The 21,442-nt window shown below is 41.5% G+C and overlaps 1 protein-coding gene across 4 annotated transcripts in view; it reads right to left on the bottom strand.

The window, feature by feature from the left end:
• Window positions 1–21,442, bottom strand: part of CAPZB (capping actin protein of muscle Z-line subunit beta) — a 62,456-nt gene that overhangs the window by 23,499 nt on the left and 17,515 nt on the right. For all 4 annotated transcript variants that reach the window (XR_007767594.1, XM_050909406.1, XM_050909407.1 and 1 more), the window contains 2 exons: window positions 10,656–10,777; window positions 4,004–4,117 (listed from right to left, as the gene is read on the bottom strand). Coding sequence is in view for 3 of the 4 variants with exons in the window: in XM_050909406.1 (XP_050765363.1) it covers window positions 4,004–4,117; window positions 10,656–10,777 (236 nt within the window). In the remaining variant the exon portion in view is untranslated. The remainder of the gene's footprint in view (window positions 1–4,003; window positions 4,118–10,655; window positions 10,778–21,442) is intronic.

Here is a 21,442-nt window from a genome sequence, read left to right as displayed (position 1 = left end):
TAAAACCTAGTATCATTCCACTTTAACCCAAAGAGACATGAACGTGCCTCCAGAAATAAAAGGTGGGCAACTCTAGAGATACTTAAAGGTAGTTTGCATTAAAACAGACACTTAGAGGGAACAATTCAGCACTGGTTGAGAGGCAGTGAAGATTCAGCAAAGTTGTTGTTCTCAAGGTTTCATGATTTGAAACAACTCTGTGTGATATTACAAGTCATCTCCAAACTTGTTTTCATGCTACAGTCACTCAGTATGCTGGCCAATAAGCTTTTGGGGACAAAACTAAAATTTAAGACTAGTCACCAGCAAGCAAATCTGAATGGATTATTTCCCACAAATTGTTAACAAATGCATAACAAGCTGTTTCCCTCAAAACACCCACGCTAGCAGGTGCCAACCCCTTGGGAAATGGCAAATACATGCCAATGACTCACTAAATGTAGGTGGATACTTACCACACCTGATTAAAACAGAAATCTAAAAAGGAATGGTATGTGGGCCAAATGGGACTGACACAAGGAAAAACTGAAACTATCTGAAGTCTTGGGAGACGCCCGAGATGAACTCTGTGAGATATTATCACTTACTGTGCGTAAAGGTAAACCGGGAGATAACCCAGAGGGAGATTGGACCATATGCTGAGAGCAGAGTGGGAATAGCACACATTCTCAGAAGTACTTATTTTTCTATAGAAAGGAAACATCTTCCTCTTCCACTCCCCGCTGGAATGACCAGTATAAGATGTATTTTAAAGCTGGGGAGTGAAGCGAGCACCACGCAGAGCAACGTCTCAGAGACAAGTGCTTACAAGGTATTAAGATACACGACGTCTCTCTGCGATGGGCAGTCCATACTGGAGAGATGACTGCAAGCACAGGATCCAGCAGTTTAGCCCAGCAAGGCTGGAAACAAAGCCAACAAACTGCTTTGAAAAACCTAGCAGAAACCCTCCTTACAGGAATAAAATGTCTTAACAGCCCAGCAAATTCAAGCACACTGGGGCCCGGTGTTCTCTGTGAATGACTGCTTACATAAGATTATTTTTGTATTAACTGTTACCTCTCTACCATAAAACACAGCATAGCTGTGGTCAGAGGTGTAGTTGAAAAAATATTCTCTACCCCGTAGAGAGAGGGATAGAACAGCCTCTTAAGGGACTGCTGTATGAGAACCTGATGTGTCAGATCTGAGGCTTCTCTCTCAGCATCATTTTCATCCTCTTAATCTGCAATGAGGGCTGAAAAATCTAATAATGCAACAGCCGCTGCACTGACACTCACATTTTTTAAGAAAGAGTTCGTAATGTGAAGTATCGATTAGCTTGGTGTCACCTATGAACGGTCTGTTTGGACAGACAACCCCTTCAGAGCGAAGAGAGACAATGAAAGTCTCCGCAGGTCAATTCAAGAAAGTTTTTTTGCACACTGCCTACAAAATGAACACCGTTACTGGAAGGTGGACCTGTTATAAATCTTCCCATATAACAGAAACCTGTTATAAATCTTCCCATATAACAGAAACCATAATTTCCACAAAAGATATGCTACTGAAGACTGCCAGCATGCCTTTTTTTTTTTTTTTTTGATTAACACATCAACGCTTTCAAATGAGCCTGAAATATTTCACAATGCTGGAAAACCTCTGTTGTCACTGGCTCTGGAATTTGAAACGACACTGATAACTTTGTCCTGGAGCCGATGCATCGTGCACTCCTTTCCCAGCGCTGCAAGCTGCCGAACCAGAAGGCCAGTGACACCTTTAATTGACATCCCATGGCTCAGACCTACTTCTGGCTTTACAGTGGGTACGCAGTATTAGTTTCCAGCTCTAGCAGACCATGGAAATTATATCACTGCAGTTGCCATCTTGTTCCCACTACAACCTTCCCCACACTTCAGACTCCCACATGGCTTCAGCAGCTGTTATGAGGGTAATTGTTACAGTCATTCCCAACCTGATATGTTAGCAAGACCAGCAAGCAGCAGTGAGAAAAGCTGGCGCTTGTTACCCCCACCTCATTTTCCCCGCCTCCAATCTCCAAGTAAAAATTAAGCTTCTGCTGTCAAAATACAAAATCCAATTGTCTTATTAAGGAAACTGTAGAGTCCAAGTACTAGAACAAAAGCATGTTTCTATCCAAATCTCTGTTGTAGGTAAAGTACAAATTATTTCCAATTTCAAGCATGAGGAACCCTTCAAATGGTCAGGTTAAGTTTCCCTAACTTTGCAAATTCTTTCCAAAAACGCCACAATTCTTACACCACTCAGCAAAACATAAGCCACCCTCCTCCTCTTTTTCTGACACATTTTTGAGATCATAACGTGCATCCAAAACGTAGTGTGCTGACAGACACGCTTATCTAGTCTGACTACACTGCAAGCCATAATGCCTCCGTCATTTCTGGCTGATGACACGAGAATGAAGCCTTTGTGAAAAATCCCTCCCGTATCCCCTCTAACAATGTATTGCCTGTAAAACTTGGACTGACAAACTGAAAGATGAAATTGGATACAATCTCGCCTTTTACTTCCATACAATGTATTAAGACTACTGTTGTACCACATGCTGAACAGGCTTCAGCAGATCCACCTAAGTCTGAGAGTAACCTGTACCACGCTTTCCTTCCAGCAAATGAAACCTTTTTAAAGAAGTTATTGTATCCAGCCATGACTTCACGGTCATCTGATCAGAGAGGGATTTAAAAAGACAACCTTGGTTCCATAAACCTACTCATTTTCATCTTAGTGTATTAAAAACCCTCTTGGTCCTGGTCTGTTCTGCACCTGGGGGGTAACTGCAAACCTCTCTTTGCCGCATATGCAGAATTCCTTTCTTCCAGTAAGTTCAAATACCGATAACAACTGTTACTTACAAGAGAAGTTGGATGTCTATGAAAAAAATGCATGAAAATAAGTAAAAATTTGACACCTGTAACAAAGTGCGAAGATTGGCAACATTTGGACAGGCAACATTTACAACAAGCCACATCTTAAACCGAGTAGAAAAATCTAGCAAGAAAAGTACCTTTTAACCTGCTTTTGTTAGCATTGTAATAGTACAGTGACACATGATGAACTACATCTAAGGATATGTTATCTCCATTTTTGGGCAACATGAAGAAGCAATGAAGTTTGTTCACCTTTTTCATGGTCATTAAGCATCTCCAGTAAGAAAGCATTCCATCACTCGATAAAGCAGTAAGTTCATTTTGCTTTGCAACACGCACTTGCTTTTTAGATTTAGCATTACTATTTCCATCCCATCACTGCTTAGGAGACCACAATCTACAAAGATGACAGCTAAACCTGATAACATCTCAAGACCTCGGGTGTGACTGCAATGCAAGACCAGTGCAGCCCCACCTTTTAGAAAAATTGTTCAACTGACAAGTCACCCAGACAGTCTCCTATTGCTGCTTTAAAAAAGACACAGCCTAATCTACATTTATCTTACACATGCTCTATTAATTCCTTTGCTTTACACCTCTTTAACAAGAGGGGGCCTAAAACAAGCATCAGAGAACGGCCCTTGCAGCAGAAGTACATTAATCCCCACACAACTGCTGCATTTCAGTATACTAGTGCCTGTCATTTTACTGGAAGATGTGAAAGTTGCTGCTATATATATAGATATTTTCAGAGAGTACAGACTTGAGGGAATGGAAAAAGCAGATGGTTTAAGACTGAATTTAGTCAAGATCAAAGAGAACACAGGTCATTTCAGGACAAAGACGCCATTAATCTGTTAAAGGGGGGAGGGAGGCAGGAAAGCACCTCAGCATCTGCCTTTAGCATCAGCTGACAAATTTGATCATGTTTTCGTATCGTGAAATCACAGCGGATACGCTTCCCAACAGCAGATCAGCGGCTGCCTACCCTTCTTCCTCTGCTATACCACTCTCGGAGGCAGTTAGTGACCATATTTTAGACTCATTGTGTGTATTGCATGCCTGCTGAAGGAAACAAAGAAAGCAGAGGGCTCTGTACGGTAGAACTGACATACAAGTCTCTGTACTGGTCAAAGGCATTGTTGGCTTCCACCTCCAGCTTGCGCAGGCGAGCAGATGGCATGGCACCGTCTTCCAGGGGAGGATCGTATTTGTTACTCCACGGTGATCTGCCAAAGAGACAAGGAAAATAGAGACAGTTAGACAACGAAGACAGACTCTGAAAGGTTTGAGATTGGTGGATCTGACCTGATCTTCCAAAAAAAAAAAAACAAAAAACAAAACCCAAACACCAACCACAAAAAACCAAACCCAAAAAAACCCCACGTACTGAGAGCCGTCTATCTGTAAGAATTTCACCCTCAACAGCCATTTCAAACACTGACAAAAAGAGGACACTGACTCCTCAAAGTTTACAGTGTACCTGGGGAGCACTCCCCGTCTTCAGGTTTCTACTATATAAATAATCATACTTGGGTTTGAATCTGTTCCTTATCTTAAATAAGGCCTCAGCTGTTGCACATTAGATGTTTAAAATTATTTTCACACAAATACAAACAGATTGTGTAGTTTATTTGGGATCTGACAGTATTTGAGCCAAACACTGCTGTCTACAATTCAGGTCCAAGTTCTCCTCCACTATTTTGCTTTGAAATAAACTCTACTTTTAGTATAACATTAGGAAAACATTTGAACAGTTCGAAGGATTTAACAGGGTTTGTAAAGCTGCAGGTTTTACTATGATTTCTGCAGGTGCGGAAGAGATTTTGTGCTCTTAATGAAAGATCTGGTATTAAAAGATTAATGGAACCCTTTGCCCATCTGCTTGAGACTTTTATAATTCTCATTCTGTAAACCTGCATTCTCCTTTTCATTTCCCCTGTGAATAACCAACCTACATATATCACTGCTTGTTTAAAGAAAGGTACCTCTACCCTTTACTTACTCACTTTTCAAAATACTCCAGCCTACTAACACTAGGTCTTAATGCAGTCCATACGTAGGGGCTTATTCCTCAGTAGCCATTTGTTATTCATTTCTCAGAAAGGCACCTAGTTTTGACATCTGTTTAATGCAAAGCACAACGAGCAGGCTCTACTTCGCTCTGGCTTTGCGCTTTCACAACACTTCACTCCTCCCTACCACATCTGACTCAAAAGGTGAGGCACCAGGAAAAGCTAAATCATTATGTCACTTCCACCCGGAGCAATGGTTTTCAGGTGGTGGTTCTCATTTTAAAACAGTTGCTTAAAACTCAGTTGCTTTGGAGAAAAGTCGACAGCTACAGCAGCGCTCCTTTACCTAACAACTCTCTGAAACCTGGAAAAGATTCGCACAAAAATCACCACCGGTGCTATCTGCGGGATTCCCAAATGGCACCCCTCCACCCATCAGTACACACAAAACCAAACGACACCAAAGAAGTTCAGGCAGACAGAGAACTGACCTTGCTATCGTGAAGCCTGCAAAAGCAAAGCCAGGGTTCACATGCCGTGCAATGCAGAAGTGCGCTGCTACCTTAGCAGCAGCATTCATTGGGATGCGCTTACTTTTTCCTTCTCTACTAAATTTTAAAAGGCAGACTCCAAAAAAACCTCTCCTGTTTTCTGTAAATTCGGAACACTGTGCTTCATCATGTACGAGGAAATTGCTGAGCAGAGAACCCATGCACAAGCCACAGTCAAGACGCTTTAATTGTAAACATTAGATGTCTTTTGCAGGCTGCAGGAATGGGATTTAAGGGAAGCCTCGTAACATAGATTCTTCTAGCTAGCAGATTATGGCATTTTCAACCCATTACAGTTGGAGCCAGCAGCAACTTCACTTTAAAAAAACTCATAACACAACCCCATATTTTTTTTCTTTTTGTGGAAGAGTACTCACAACACATTTAAAAACTTAAATGGAGGCTATTTGAAGACAGACAGACGGACAAGCACTTAAATTTCAAAAGTCAGACCTCTAATTTCCCTAAAAGAGAATGTTTTTTGTTTCAGCTAACAGGTTTGTTTCAGTGTTGTTGGCACCAAATTCCCCATAAGGATTCCATTTAATAGAGTGATCAAACATACTTAGAGTGGAAATGTATGGACAAAATCAGGGACCTTGAAGTCTTATATAAAAAAAAAAATTAATAAAAGTTCTGCCTTCGCAATGTGGATTCCACGGCTGTTTGATATCCTCCACAAACCTTTGTTATTACAGGAGCACTCGCAGAAGTGCCTGTGAGGCTATGTGCATGAAAGGCTGCTCCCACAAGCAGCACTGCAATAATACGAAGAAACGGAAAATTATCTATTTATGAAGATCCAAGAGAGACTCTAAAAATCTACCTTCTGGTCTGATCCATGTTTGACATGGAGAAAATCAAGTCTGTCTAAATATGAGGAAGGAGTAAACTGTGATGGGCTAAGCATTAGGATATTCATTTCCCTGTGTGCTGCCCCACGAAACTCGTGGAGTCACCACCTGAACGGCCAAACATCCCACAACAGCTTTTTTCCAAAGTTAATTCCCAGTCAAATTGTAAAGCCACTCAAAAAAAACCCCTATAAAACTTGATTCCCAGTGAGAAAGTCTGACTACCTAGCTCCACCTTTCCTGCCGAAGTAGCACGAGGCTCAGCTGTCCGCAGAATGCTTTGAAATCCTTGGATTAGTATTGAAAGAAATGCAATTAGCAGCCTCTCCGATAAGAAAACTGGTGTTTAGTTTGAAGTGTGCAGTAACTGAGGATGTAGCATGTTGCAGTCAGGGAACAGTATTTCTTGGGACTTCTAATCGAGCGTGTGGTTCTGAAAAATCTTTGTGGCAATATGAAAAGCTTTTAAAAGCACAGTAAACTCCTCCTAGATTTTGGCCTAATTGATTAAATTAGTGTAAGAGCCACTTCCCAGTAACAACTTCAGACTTTATGAGGTATGAATAACAGTGTCTGAACTCAGGCACAGAATGAGATTAACACATGCACATGTTAGTGTTGCTTGGTTTTCAAAGGCTTTTGCTTTGTGCTGAAGGAAAGTATTTACTTCACGAAACAGAGCTGAGACCAATCAATTCCAGAAGGAAGAATCACTTCAATCCAGAACGCCTGAATCAAAAGCCTTAAAAAACAGCACTCTAATGCCAGCAATTACTACATTATGCCTATTCTATATGAACAAATGAAATAGCTTTTCTGAAACCCCATTACTTAATAAGTCCTGAAAATTTCAAAGTGATTTAAAGAATGTAAGTCCTCCTGCTTCCTTGTAACTATTTAAATATCTTCTCAGAAAGCAAGAGATTGAGCAAATTTAAGAGGCACGCATGAAACTAACCTTAAAGAAAGGGCTGCCACATGCGCTAATTAAACACGGAGGGGCGGGGGGGAGCAAGTGTTACTAGTTATTGCAGCATGTCACAATACTGTTTAACAAGCGCCTTTCCAAGTTTCCTGTGCCTCTGGTGATAGATGCTCATGTCAACAGCCTAAATAGGATGCAAGGGGACTGCAAGAAACATATCACAACTTCAGTGAGAAAGCATCTCTTGAAAGACCCACAAGAAATACAGGATCTCTTGCATCTGCCAGAGAGGATGCAGCTGCATGAGTACATCTTGTGAAGGGCAGAAGCTACAAAATTCTATTCTAGCTACTAATTTAGAACTGATTAAATACATATAGCTGCTAACATAGATCTGACCAACTTAGACATACAAGCTTAATGCACAAATGCTTTTAAAAGGCACCAGGCTCTTTTGCAGAAGGTTGAACAAACTTTCAATGTTAGACTAGTACCCCAAAGAACACGAGTGAACACTTCACCTTAGAGACCTTCTTACTTCTTGGCCCACTGCAACAGGTTATATTTAAAAAAAACTCATCAAGATTTGCACTCAGCCGCAATCCAGATGCACTGTCAAACTTTGCCTCCCTTATCAGTCTCCTCCTCCTATTTCTAGGACAAAATGAATCTCAGCATGTTCTCTGTGTAAATCATCTACAGATATGCTTTCAGTTTAGAGAAGTACCTTTCCTGCAACTCAAAGCAATTGAAACCAATCAATCTAGAACCCTTTATAAGCTTACCTGCTTCTGCAATGATGGCCTGAGCCAAAGAAAAAAAAAGTTAAAATATTTTCTGGAATTCCACTTCAAAAATAGAATTCTTGCAACATTCTGGCCAGATGAATGTAAAACACTACTGCAAATCTGCACAAAGCAAAGCTAGATTCTTACTGTAGATCAGTTCCAATTGTTAGCACTAAAAATATAAGCTATTACACTGAAGCTACAAGGAGAGCCAGAGATGTAACCCTTATAATCATAACCAGAAGAAGCAGAATGGCTGAGCTGTTAACTCAGGACAGAAGATGAATGGTGGTCTTTACTTCACAGCCTAGCACCCTTCGTTAAGAGAAAGAATAAAAGCTAGGTGATGCAATATTCACAAAGGTTTCTGGACTATAAGCTTTGTGATTCTTAATCAAATATTTGGAACTATGCCACTGTCACTACAGCCATTAAGAAAAGTCAGGCAATGCGGGCGGTGGTGGTGGGGGGAGATGAGATAAAAAAAATTGCTCAACAAATAGTTGAGCAATTACAGTCGCTCAACTGTAATCGTCCTAATGGCAAGGTATAGAATAAAAACATTAAAAGAGAGACTGCGTTCAAAGTGGCAGCCAAAATACTGAAAACTCATTGTACCATTCCTGGTATTACAGCCCCTTCTACTTCAAAATTCATTGTATTATAATTACATACGGCTTATATTATTCAAATATTTTCACTGGTTTTGTCTACAGTCCTCAGAATAAATTAGCTATTTTGGTAGAGAGGGATTCCTTTTCTTTGCTAAAAACTTGGGCCAAGATTTTCATACAGAACTAATGACATTGCATGTCCAAAGTCAGACTCAATCCCTTGCAAAACACGAGTGAAAGCCTTTCCCAGCTGGCAAGTCCACCCTGTTTTGTACAAGCAGAAGATGATTTTGTTTAAACCGACTGCTTGCATCACTTCTTTTCTGTTGTTATCCATTCCAAAGATTTTACAACCTTGCAACAATAGATGGTTTAATTTCGTATTAAGGCCATCACAGTCATTTCTTCTAGAGATCCGACTAGTTTTAATTCTCTAAGATATAACTATATTGCAGAATGCCTAAGAGAAACACATCAGTCACCCCTTCAACAAGGTAACAACATCACATTTTAGGCTTCAGTAAATGACTGCAAATCACAGTAAAGAAAATGTGCAGAAACACTGTGCTTTCTAGGATAAACACATCTTGTTCTGGAGACAGACAATGGGGACTGTATTGGGTTTGCATGGCAAGGTTTTGGTAGCAGGGGGGCTACAGGGGTGGCTTCTGTAAGAAGCTGCCAGAAGCTTCCCCTATGTCCGATAGAGCCACTGCCAGCCGGCTCCAAGACGGACCCGCCGCTGGCCAAGGCCGAGCCCATCAGCGACGGTGGTAGCACCTCTGGGATAACACATTTAAGAAGGGGGAGAAAAAAACCTCTGCAACAGCAATTGCAGCCGGAGAGAGGAGTGAGAAGATGTGAGAGGAACAACTCTGCAGACACCGAGGTCAGTGAAGAAGGAGAGGAGGAGGTGCTCCAGGCACCGGAGCAGAGATTCCCCTGCAGCCCGTGGGGAAGACCATGGTGAGGCAGGCTGTCCCCCTGCAGCCATGGAGGTCCACGGTGGAGCAGATATCCACCTGCAGCCCGTGGAGGACCCCACGCCGGAGCAAGGGGATGCCCGAAGGAGGCTGTGACCCCGTGGGAAGCCCACACTGGAGCAGGTTTGCTGGCAGGGCTTGTGACCCCACGGGGGACCCACGCTGGAGCAGTCTGTTCCTGAGGACTGCACCCCGTGGATGGGACCCACGCTGGAGCAGTTCATGAAGAACTGCAGTCCATTGGAAGGACTCACGTTGGAGAAGTTCGTGGAGGACTGTCTCCCGTGGGAGGGACCCCACGCTGGGGCACGGGCAGAGTGTGAGGAGTCCTCCCCCCGAGGAGGAAGGAGCAGCAGAGACAACGTGTGATGAACTGACCACAACCCCCATTCCCCGTCCCCCTGCACCGCTGGGGGGGGAGGAGGTAGAGAAAATTGGGAGTAAAGTTAAGCCCAGGAAGAAGGGAGGGGCGGGGGGAAGGTGTTTTTAAGATTTGGTTTTATTTCTCATTCTCCTACTTTGATTTGATTGGTAATAAATGAATTTTCCCCAAGTCGAGTCTGTTTTGTCCATGACGGTAATTGCCGAGTGATCTCCCTGTCCTTATCTCGACCCACGAGCCTTTCGTTACATTTTCTCTCCCCTGTCCTGCTGAGGAGGGGAGTGATGGAGCGGCTTTGGTGGGCACCTGGCCTCCAGCCGGGGTCAACCCCCCCAGGGACCTGCCTTGCAAAGGTCATCAGATTAGCAGCCATACAACCACGTTATTTGAAACTGAAGCACTCTACAGTGGTCTGGAGATGAAGATGTTTATGCCATCTCACATTATGGAAATACTAAGAACAACTTCCACAGTCGATGTCTTACTAAAGAGAAGAGGATTCGAAACAGTCCCAGCTTCATTGCCGAGACGAGTTTAGTATCACTAAATTCCTTTTTTTGGCTAAAAATAAGAGGGAGAAGGGACTGCAATACTTGTACGTAGCTCTCATTTACAAAGTAAACCGGTTAGTTCCTTGCTTTGGATATGAACTCACCTATATGAGTCTCCATCTCTGTTGTAGTCACACAATAGATAGTCTTTTCCTACCACCTTATCTCGTGCAATCTTCAATGGCTGATCAACAGAGGAGAGAAGATCTTCACAGAGGCTTGGGACCTGATGGTTTGGAGAAAAGCAAGAGGGAGGGAAGAGAGGGTAACACATTAAGGTTAAAAGAGACTGGCAACCCTAAGAACAGATTTTGTTATTAATAGCCCACATCTGTCCCAAAGCCAGAAACCCTTTAAAAAAAAAAAGCAAGCTGCACTTAAGTTACAACACAATCCTATGCTCCCACCTCCAATAATTTCAGATTTAATTACCCAGCCACTAGTGTGGTCCAGTACACTTAAATATATACATTCTCGATGTTAGCTTCTTGCCAAAGACGGCCAGCAGAGTGATTGTCAAGCACTGATGAATAAAGGTAAATATTTATAATGGAGTGGAAACGAGGGAGCTGCTAAAAGAATACGCCATCCATACACTAGAGTGTATTTTTCACAAGCTCCCACTCTGGGTAGAGTTTAGAATAGTTTCCAGGCAGCTGGCCAAACATTACCTTGTTGGCTAATAAAAATACGTGTGTCTGTGTGCGTGCACATATAAAATCAAATACATCTCCTACACAGGTAGCTTTTAATGGATTCATAATCCCAGCTGTCTCCCTGCACTTCACGTGGAAAAAGACTACAAGATCTGCAGAGAGGCTCTGATGTATGGCAAAGAGAGGAGATGACATTTTGCAGCCTGAAGCTAGTGCGAATGCAAGCACAAGCAAATCAAGCAAATTCCATCCCGTATCCTCTTGCTCTGGAGCTGATGGCAGCCCCGTTATCAGTATCCATATTCCTATGCTGCAGGCTTTGGCCACACTAGCAGCTTCCTCCAGGAACTCCATCTCCCTTGTACGTACTTCAGGGCACATGCAACAGTGTGCCCCAATCCATCTGAGGGACGATCAACAAATCATTCCTGGAGCTGTTATTAAACAATTAGTGTATTGTGTGTTTCCCTCAGGAAAAGCGTTCCAGATTTTGCTGCAACAGAAAGTTGGGAACGCAACAGGACACAGGACAATTGGTAAGTTCTTGAATATATTGGTGACAACATGCTAATACAGAAGATAAAAGAAATAACCGATGTGGAATCTCTTCTACATTTCATTCTACATGGTAGAGATGAAAACCTGATTGAGAACATGAAGACAAAAGGCAACTGAGGGTAAAATTAATCATGAAGTGATGAATTCACAACTCAAACGAAAAAAGGGGAGGGAGGAAGGAATAAAGAAAATATGGAAATGTGCTTTCTTCTCTTCAAGCCATTGATTCAGTGAACTGGTTGGTATAATTTCCAAAGGAAAGAAGTCTAGAGGAGAAAAAACAAATTAGGGGTGCAAAAGCTCCCGAAAGCATAAGTGCAAAATATTTTAATGTACTAGGTGTGCCATAAGAGATCAAACTGCCTGAAACGAAAACATTCCTAATCCCAAGTACAAGGCAATAACATACAGAGGATACTAAGGCAAAGTAAGCAGGGACACATACAAAACAACGTGACCACAAAAGACCAAAAAAACCCCAGAAAGGCCAAAGGACAAAACAAGATGTGGCTGGCAAGATACACAACGCCTAACCCACACAATCGCCCCATAAACACACAAAAAATAAGAGGAAAACCAAGAAATAGTTGGTAAAGTTACCGACAGCACTGAAAAAGCTGAAACATTAGTTTGAGGTTTTTTACTTTGGTCTATATACACTGTAATGTGGTAGCCCAGATTAAAGAGCAGGGCAGTTAAGTATTTATATAAAGCTAGATGCTTCTCATAGGAGTTCATCATTTGATACTTGGAGACCTGGCTGAAGCTACCTCAAAACCATTACGCATTCACTGAGTAAATAAAAGTGGACAAGAAACAAGCAGCTTTTAGGAAAATCTTCACTTTTTCTGAAAACAGACAACCCTAATACTCCACGGAGCTGATACAAATCAGCAGTGTCATGGCACAAGTTAAGTGAAATGATGTATCTGTGTTCCTGAGCCCATCTGGTTCCACTTTGTCTCTTCCTTCGCTTCTCCATTAGCATTCATTTTAGGCTGACTCTTCAGGCGGAGAGCAACTTGAGATGACTGCTTCAATTTCAGATGCACACACAACAAGACCCAAAGCACCTCATCATTAAGAGCTATGCTCCATGTTGTTCCTAAGAGCGACCAGCCGAATATATTCCTTCTTCTCGGCTGCTCCTTGGCCAGCTGCCCATCAGCAGAGAGATTGTCTAGGAAGAGACTCCTCACTCTGACGTGCGTTTAGAATGAGTAAGTGATGAAAACACAGTTCGGAGAAAAGCGGCGTTTTTCCCAGACCCTGTTTCTATTTCATTTCTCTGGGAAAAGCCCTATGCTACACGTGTGGTAAGGGAGCACGAGAGGTCTCGCCATACAATTCTTCAAACTCAAATATACATACAAAGCATTTTCAAAAGAAACCCCAAACTCAAGACAGAGTCAATTCCCCTGCAGAAAAGCTCCTAATAACCACCTGAATTTAGAACCCTTACAAAAAGCCACACATATAACCTTTAAACTTTGTTTTAAAAATAGCACATGCCCAGTATGGTGTTTCTGTACTGCTCGGTGGGAGAGCACAATCTCTTATTGACTAGAAGGAACTCTTAACACGTTGTTTTTAAGGTGCAATCTATTCAATTTCCACGTAGTAATGGTGAACTAAACGTATCTCTGGATGATTTGGTAACGCAGATATTCATGAGCATGGTCACTTTTCCAATTTCTAAGAGCTGTGGCTAGTCTTAGAGCCATAACAGTGAATGCATTATATCATATACTTACTAGAATATAATACTACACTATATTATAATACTCCATTGTAATAGCATGCCATATATCCATTGTCTCTTTGGTACAGACACTCTACAGGACTTCAGGCAATACATTCGTTTCTCCTTCTCTCAGAATAAAACAGGGAAGAAAACCCACTCATCTACTTCAGAAGTATTAGAAAATTTCAACAGTGTTTATAAAAAGAACAGAGATATTCCAGCTGATGGAACTACGCATGTAATTCTAATTATCGGAAAAACATCCGAGTGTGGCACAGTTACCCCAAGAGAATCATTTTTGTATCATTTATTACACCAACTTTCAACAGCTGCTGTACTTCCTTTCTAAGAATGAATTTACAAGATTTATGCATACTGGTCTTCGTCTTCTACGCTAGGAAGCTGCTTACAAGGCAAACGCAGTAATGTGAACAAGGCAATTTGCAACTTTAAACACTTCAGCTACATGTTCATGAGACTATTTGATTCCTTCTGAATTTAGGTCCTTTGCATTTTAGAACATGCAATGATAAGATATTTGGCACAGCCAGGCTAAGCTCGCTGCTGCCACGTAAGCACTGAGTAATTATTTTACACTACGCATATACCTTTCCTTAAATTCTTCCCCATGTCAAGTATTGAACGTTTAAGCATTTTAATTACTTTCGTGCACATTCAGACTCTTGCAGAATTCGGTTTATATTTAGCAAGAAGACATCCAGACCTTCTGATCCCAGCAAAGACAACTCTGCTTAGAAGACCAACTGATCCTCTGAGTCTGAAACAGTGGATTTGCATTGTTAACTTTTCTTATTAGCTTGTTCTACGTTAACTGAAAAGCCAAAACGCACTTCAGTGCCTGAGTGCATGTCTCCAACAGTCATTATATGGGGAACTTTGACTTAAATTTAGAAATGCAAGAATTAACCCACTCCCCAGGCCAAACACCGAAATGCCAAAGCAGTGATTTTGTTCAATTCATCACTGCACTATAAATAAGCGTCACTGCGATGAAAACATGGAAGCTATGGGGATTGTTTTATAAGCAAATACTGGGCTCCCATCTTTATTTTGACACAAGTTTCCCTACTCTAAGCAGTGGAAGGTCAAATGTAGAATACAATCTTAACCTTATATCTTTAGCTAAAAGGCCATCATTAATTTAATTTGGTCCACAGCGTACTCTGGACCCTAATGCACCCATGTTTCCACAAATAAGCACTCAATCATCTATTATGGTGGTCATATGTAGAGTCGTGGAGTGAGACCACCCTCAATGTAAACTAGAAAAGAAAAAAAGAATCTCTGGGGGTCCAGACTCAGCTGTTCAGCCTGGAACTGAACAGCAGCATCATTCAGAAGCACATACCATGCAACAGGGCACTGTGTTTGTGGGCTTTTTTTTTTTTCCAAGGAGATATACAATGAACATGTAGTACAGAGGAAAGAAAAACTGAATGAAAAGTGAGTTAAGTATACTCTCCTGCATGTTGAACAAGGATTCTGTTGTCTTGTGTAACAGTATTCTCCATCAGAGCAAGCCAGGTATGTGGACAGTGTTTTAATTAAGTCAACTGCTCTGCTATCAAGACAAATAATCACTTGTGCTCAAGTCGAAACAGTACACTTGTTGGAGTAGCTAACCTAATAATCATTCCTTCTTGACTCACTTTTTGGTTAAAGGAACTTATTATCAACTAAACCATTGTTTCTGAATTATTTTTTTAAATACGATTAAACAAGCATCTAAAAAAGTTTAGAGGAAACAAGAACAGTACTTCAGCTCTTCACGTCTTATGTGCACTCCCCATCCTCGCTTTGATCATGCTGGCTGAATTGCATCAAATCCTGCACCTTACATATTCAGGACAGTTAATATTTTGGCTTACTAGCCACTCAACTTGAGTACACTAAGGTGGTTGTTTTCTTCTACAGCCTTGACTGAAATGAATCATGTTTACAACTGAAACAGCAATATTGCTAGTGTAAGGCTCTGTCCTTGGAAATAGTCTTTTTCCATGTTTGTTCACAGGTCAGCATGTACTGAGCTCCACGGGAACCTTACACACTGGAAAACTACACTCAATGTAGCAAAATTAAAGATGAAACATTTTTCCTTAAAGAACTAGAAGGAAGACGAAGCACGCTTCAAAAGTTTAGCAAAGAAGGCATTCAGATCCATTTGTCTTTTGAGTTTGCATCTATAACATGCAGGTATCTGAACACTAGAGCAGTTTTTAATTAAAAGCCACATTCAAACAGGAAAGTGAATACTTTAATTGCATGTGAACTCTTAAGACCTGATTTTTCTTTTTAAAGACAACTTACATCCTTACAGAAGTGGACAAAACCACTGCCCACATCACTTGGGGAAACTGCTCGAACGCAAAGAAGAGCCCATGCAAGTTACCCGGCACTCTTGCAAAATAACCATTTTGGCACACGACCCCCCTTCAGCTTGGATTCTTCCCCTCTGGGCCAGCATCAAATAAAATATTATTATAATTTTTCTGAGTCATTCCACAGCCTCAGAATTTCCTGTTCCTGCAGAACACAGACACGGCCTAACGGATGTTGTGGAAACTCAAGAAGGAAGCCTGGCTCCACTCATCTTGGGCCTAAAACCACTAGTAAAGTCACTCCCACAAATCCACACATTGCTAAACCTTAATTTGATCCATCAGATGTCCAAGGGCCACACATTCTTTAAGCTTTGTTGATTAAATGACACTTAAATGGACTTTTGTGTTCAAGACCAGATGTAATTGATATTGGAAACAGCTCAGCTTTATTCAAGTATTTGCACTGAGTTCCAGCACTGCAAGAATTAGCAAAACCAAAATTAAAACCAATCAGCTTTTCTGGAAAAAGGCAAATGTTAACAAGATTGCAGATCCAAGTTTGCCTAGTTAGCGATGTCATAGCAGAAACGTTACATTAATTACAGAATTTTTCAATCCAGCTCGACGAACTACATTTTAAGAACTCTGAAAGGTGACTACCGTTCATAAAACAGGATCCTTGGCATTCTTCCTGTGATTTGCTGGATAAAATAGGGCTTTCGCTAGATTCACCATTCTGTAGCTTACTGAGAAACAAAAGCTAGCCATCTGGCAGGCACAACTAGAGTGCCCTAGACTTTGACTAGTGACCTGCAGGTGAAGGCTTCTGTATCTCATTACCAGTCACAAGTCCCATGAGCCATCACAGCATATCAATATCTTGGGAAGTCTTGACTATTTGTGTCAAGAGTCCAGCTGGTGTTGGAGATAACCTGCAACAATTAAGGGATATGCAGAGGCATACTCTCTCCAGCGACGTTTCTGTATCCTAGCTTTTCCCCCCATCTTTCAAAGAGGTTTCTAATTAGGATTCAAGCTCACCAAGTGATCCCCACACACACTCCTTTAGAAAGACACTTAAACAGACATTTTAAGCGTCTCTAACACCAGCAGTGCAGTGGCAGGAGCCTGCAAGAAAAAAAGGCACAGTTTAGGCTTAAAAAGAATAAGTGAATATGAAGCCAAAAGTGAAATTCGCTTTTACCATCTTGTGCAAGTAAGTGAGGTTGCTAGCTCTAAGCCAAGCATCACATTAACAATTTACATATATTAATTGCTATCTCCAATTACCATCAAGATATCCAGAGGTAATCTTTTCTAGCTGGAAAAGCTCCTGCTTACAGCCACTCACCAAATGGAAAACTGGCTCTTAACAACCATAAATTTATTCAGAGAGCCAGAGCCCCTTTCTTTAGCCAATAATCCTTGCATTAGAAACCCGACTGGCTGCTGGTGGCTTAGAGCCGATCACACAAGTCAACAAGTCCAGGAAGAACAGCAGGTCAAAAACTCAGCTTTGAGACCACGAGGCTGTCAATGCACTTCTGCTTCCACTATTTTCTTTTTAAGTTTTCACTGCGTCTGACTTTTTTTTTTTAAAAACATCTTCTACCCTCACTAGATGTTCAGCTGGCCATCTGCATTCAATTATTTTATCTTTCTCCTCAATACTGCATACTGCTTAGGCTCTTGGACTCAAAATACAGAAAGCTCCAGTCACATTCTCATGTTCTTTATGGTCTGTGCAGACCAAGCAATGCAGTTTGCCTGGGGATACATTCTCTAGCTTCATATATCTTCAGTTACTAAAGGCATGCAAGCAAATTTGAGACTTGCCTGGAGGCACACTAGCTACACGAAGCAAGGTCCTGAATATTCCTCAAATATTTCAAAATTGTAAGTTTGTACATTTTTAAATTCATCACTCTGGGACTTTCTAAAAAGTAACACATTCTACTAAAAATACTTAAGCATTCTCCTGTGATGAGAACGCAAAGATGATCACCTCCCAGATCTTTAATTGCAAACAGAGCCTTGAAAAATAACCAGTAAAGTTACTGACTGCTATACCTATAAAGAACTCTAGCTTTAATTCTTCCATGGCAGCATAACTTGATTCTGTACTTCAAGAAAACTTTCACTGTTGGGAATAAGTTGAGTATTATTTGAATATCAGTCTTACTGGGAAAAGAGAGGAAGAAAGTTGTGTCTGTGAGCAAACCCCACTCTCCTGGCGAGTCTCCTTGTCCATTTTGTGAGCCAGTTTTGTAAGGATGATTCTCTGTCCCCACTTTATGCCAGCCATCTGATTTTTCTGAATCAGCTAGATTTTTCATCTAATTTATATTATATACACACAGGCAAACATCCAAATTAAACACTCAGCAGGAAACCTGTACTTGCAAAAGGAACCTGCTTAACTTTTACCAAGACTGAGAGCACATCAACTTCCATACTCAAGTGAAAGCCATCAAGACAATCCTGTCACAGACCCCTTATTTGCTGCACATGGCCTATGAGCACAATAAATCCAACTTCCACCTTTCCCAGAGATGCACCCCTCTAAGACATGTCAGTGAAGCTGTCTTGCAAAAAAACCCAAAAGGATTCTGGAGGCTGTGACCCCAGCTATCACTCACCCACCCTGTTATGTGTGCAGCCAAGGTGTCCTAGGAAGAGATCCTCCACAGCAGCACTACCTGAAAGCTGATGCCTTCTTCGGGGTTTCTCTTGGAAAGAACAGAGCTAAAAGTACGCGGGGACTGACTTACTGTACAACTGACCTTAAGAGAAAGGAAGCAGGAGGACAATTCTCTCAGATTGTTCTGATCTTTCAGTATAAACCGTTTAGCCACTCAGAAGTGAGCTCTGCCAGCTTCCTTACTTCATGCCACTCTGTGTGATTTCCATGAGCCAAAACAAGATCTCACTCTTAACTGATACCAAGAAACATTTCCACCCAGAAAATACCCTTAATGTTCTCCTTTCAGCAAGTGATGAGAACAGATGTGATTCACCACTGACTTCTATGAGAAGCACAGCGTATCAACAGCAGCAACTTCTGGACAATGCAAGGCAATAAGGAGGTGAGACAGTATTTATGCTACGCAGTTAAGATCTGTATTAAAGTTACAAGTGCTATCACTTGGCGTATCCTCACGACAAATCCATTTAAGAGCAGCACAATCACCTTTAGCGCTCCTCTTATGGGAACTGCTTTACAGTTCTGACTTGGCTGACAGGTAGACGCTCCGAGGCTTCAGTTACCCCAGTTTCCAGAGGAGCTACATGGAAAATTATTCTAATTTAAATTACTTGTCCTTAAAAAGGTATGTGCCGACACTAAACTCTTTTTGTAGAGATTCAGAAGTCCTCTCGTACATTTTGACAGCCTCCAAGCAGTCTATTTACAAATAATAACTAATTGAATTCCAACCAGAGCATTCCATGCCAAGGCACATTACCAGCACCACGCACAGCTTCTTTCAGGCAGGACTTCTGGAGCGCTATGATTGACAAGGTCTCTAATGAACTCTAATTGAAGACTCGACAGTCTGAAAAATGCAACAACAGATGTGGTAAAAGGGCAAACCACAAACTGTTTTGCTAATGAATGAAAAGTGTCTGGTCTGATGAGGGCCAGTGACCCAAAAATTCTCTTCTTCCAGCCACCCTTTTACTTCATGTTCAAGTTTGGACCCTTTCCCTTGTCAGCCCAACACTTGGGGGCAGTAATGTACAGCCTTGAACATAGTCCATACACTCATATTGGCACCAAGATGCTCTTCTATTAAAAAGTAGCAGCAGAGCATCGCTTTGACAGAGTAAGAGGGACCTCAGGGAGGGAACTTAGGGCAGTTATCCCTCCCAGCAGGAATACAAGCCTAGGAAGCAGACGTCAGCTTCTCACTATAGTAGTTTTGGAAAACTTTTTACATACAAAGACATTTCTAAGTCATCTTCATCTCCTTTCAGTGGATCTTAAACAAGCATCAAAACAGTGGCTACACTCATCAGTCTGGAAATCAATTCCTATAAAAAGACTATGGCAAGCTGAGCTGCAAGCAGACTTCAAGTAATAGCCTACACTTCACACCAAAAAAAAAGACACAGGCCTCTGCTTCACATCTGCTCCAGCACGGCAGTGTAATGAAGCAAGGAAACCAAGCACAAAGGAAGCAGAAGTCAGGGTGCCATCTTTCATAATTCCATCACAAATTTAATGAACCTGCTCATGCTCGTCATGCATTTGGAGTCTGACCTTTTACTTCAAGGAGGTTATTGTCTGGTAATGGTACAGGAAACAGAATAAAAATGTCAGCTGTAAAGGTTTGGATGAAACTTGCCAAAAAAGGTCAAAAAACTATTTCCTTGAGTCTGGCTTATGATGTTTTTGGAACTATTACAGGTGGCAGTGCATACACTGCTCTTGTCTAACTAGAGTGTAGACTTCAGTCTTGAGGTCAGGCCGAGAGTGGCTGCAGAAGAGGTCTACAGATGTCTCAACAATAAAGAAATCATAGTGGATTTAACAAATTATTTCATCTCTACCCCAGAAAAGGGACTGCAATGACTAGTGTGGGAATCACACAGACCCTCCTTCTAACAAGCGTCATTCAAACTGGTCTGTTTCATGTTACACTTTCAATATGAAAAGAAGCCCAGTGAGCGTGTTGCTGATGGAAAGCATGTAGAGCACTAATGAGCACCATCCAAAAGTAATTCCAACATTTAGAGGTAACCAGCAATTTTCTGAGTCATTAAAAAAAACCTCATACCAATTATACAGTCAAGCTTACCATAGCTCCCCAAACAACTCATTGTTTTGAATGGTCCTTGGAGCTGCTCAAACCCGATATCCATTCAGTCATCCAAATTTCATCAGAAAACCATCCATGTCACACTAGATCATATCAATGATTTCGTTATTCTGTGTCCTACCTCCAGCAACAGCCACAAAAATGATGCTTTAGGTTGCCAAGAGTTTTGGTGGCACAGATGTAACCAATTACTAAACGGTTTCAAGAAAGAGAAATAATCCCTTCCTGCAGGGAGTAATTTCTTTCCTGACCCGCAGAGCTTTCTTACCTGTACCTTGGCTTATGTAACTGAAAGCAGTATTTAAACAGAGTTTGATAAATTTAAGTCAGCCACGGCTTTTTGACCATGGGACTCCTCCCAAGTTGGCTAACACCAGCTTCAATACCACTAAGGAACAGACCTCCTCAACTAAACTTCTACCTGGTAAGCAGCTGCTCTTCTGCACACAAAGATGACAAACAGCTCGGACACAATTTAATTAAAAGGCGCTAGTTCAAATAGTTGCTATGTGCAGAACCATCAGAATTTTAGGGTCTTTCGGACAAGGTTTGTCAGCATCATGCATAAAATTCAGACTTGCCACAGAAAAGGGATGTAGTTCTCGCTACAGATAAGAGGAAAGGCTTAATTCAAAGGTCTAACAGCCCTGGTCCAGCCTCAATGTCCTCTGTCTGCAAAAATTTAGAAGCTTAGGTCAGAAATAAGTCACGTATTTAGACTGGACAACAGAAACAAGTTTTCCCAGCTGCCCATATAGTAGGTTCTATATA

This window comes from Gymnogyps californianus, chromosome 21, assembly GCF_018139145.2.
Source record: "Gymnogyps californianus isolate 813 chromosome 21, ASM1813914v2, whole genome shotgun sequence".
In the NCBI taxonomy this organism is placed as follows: Eukaryota; Metazoa; Chordata; class Aves; order Accipitriformes; family Cathartidae; genus Gymnogyps; species Gymnogyps californianus.
The sequence above is the reverse complement of the archived record's forward strand: the minus strand, read 5'-3'. Positions and strand labels throughout refer to the sequence as shown.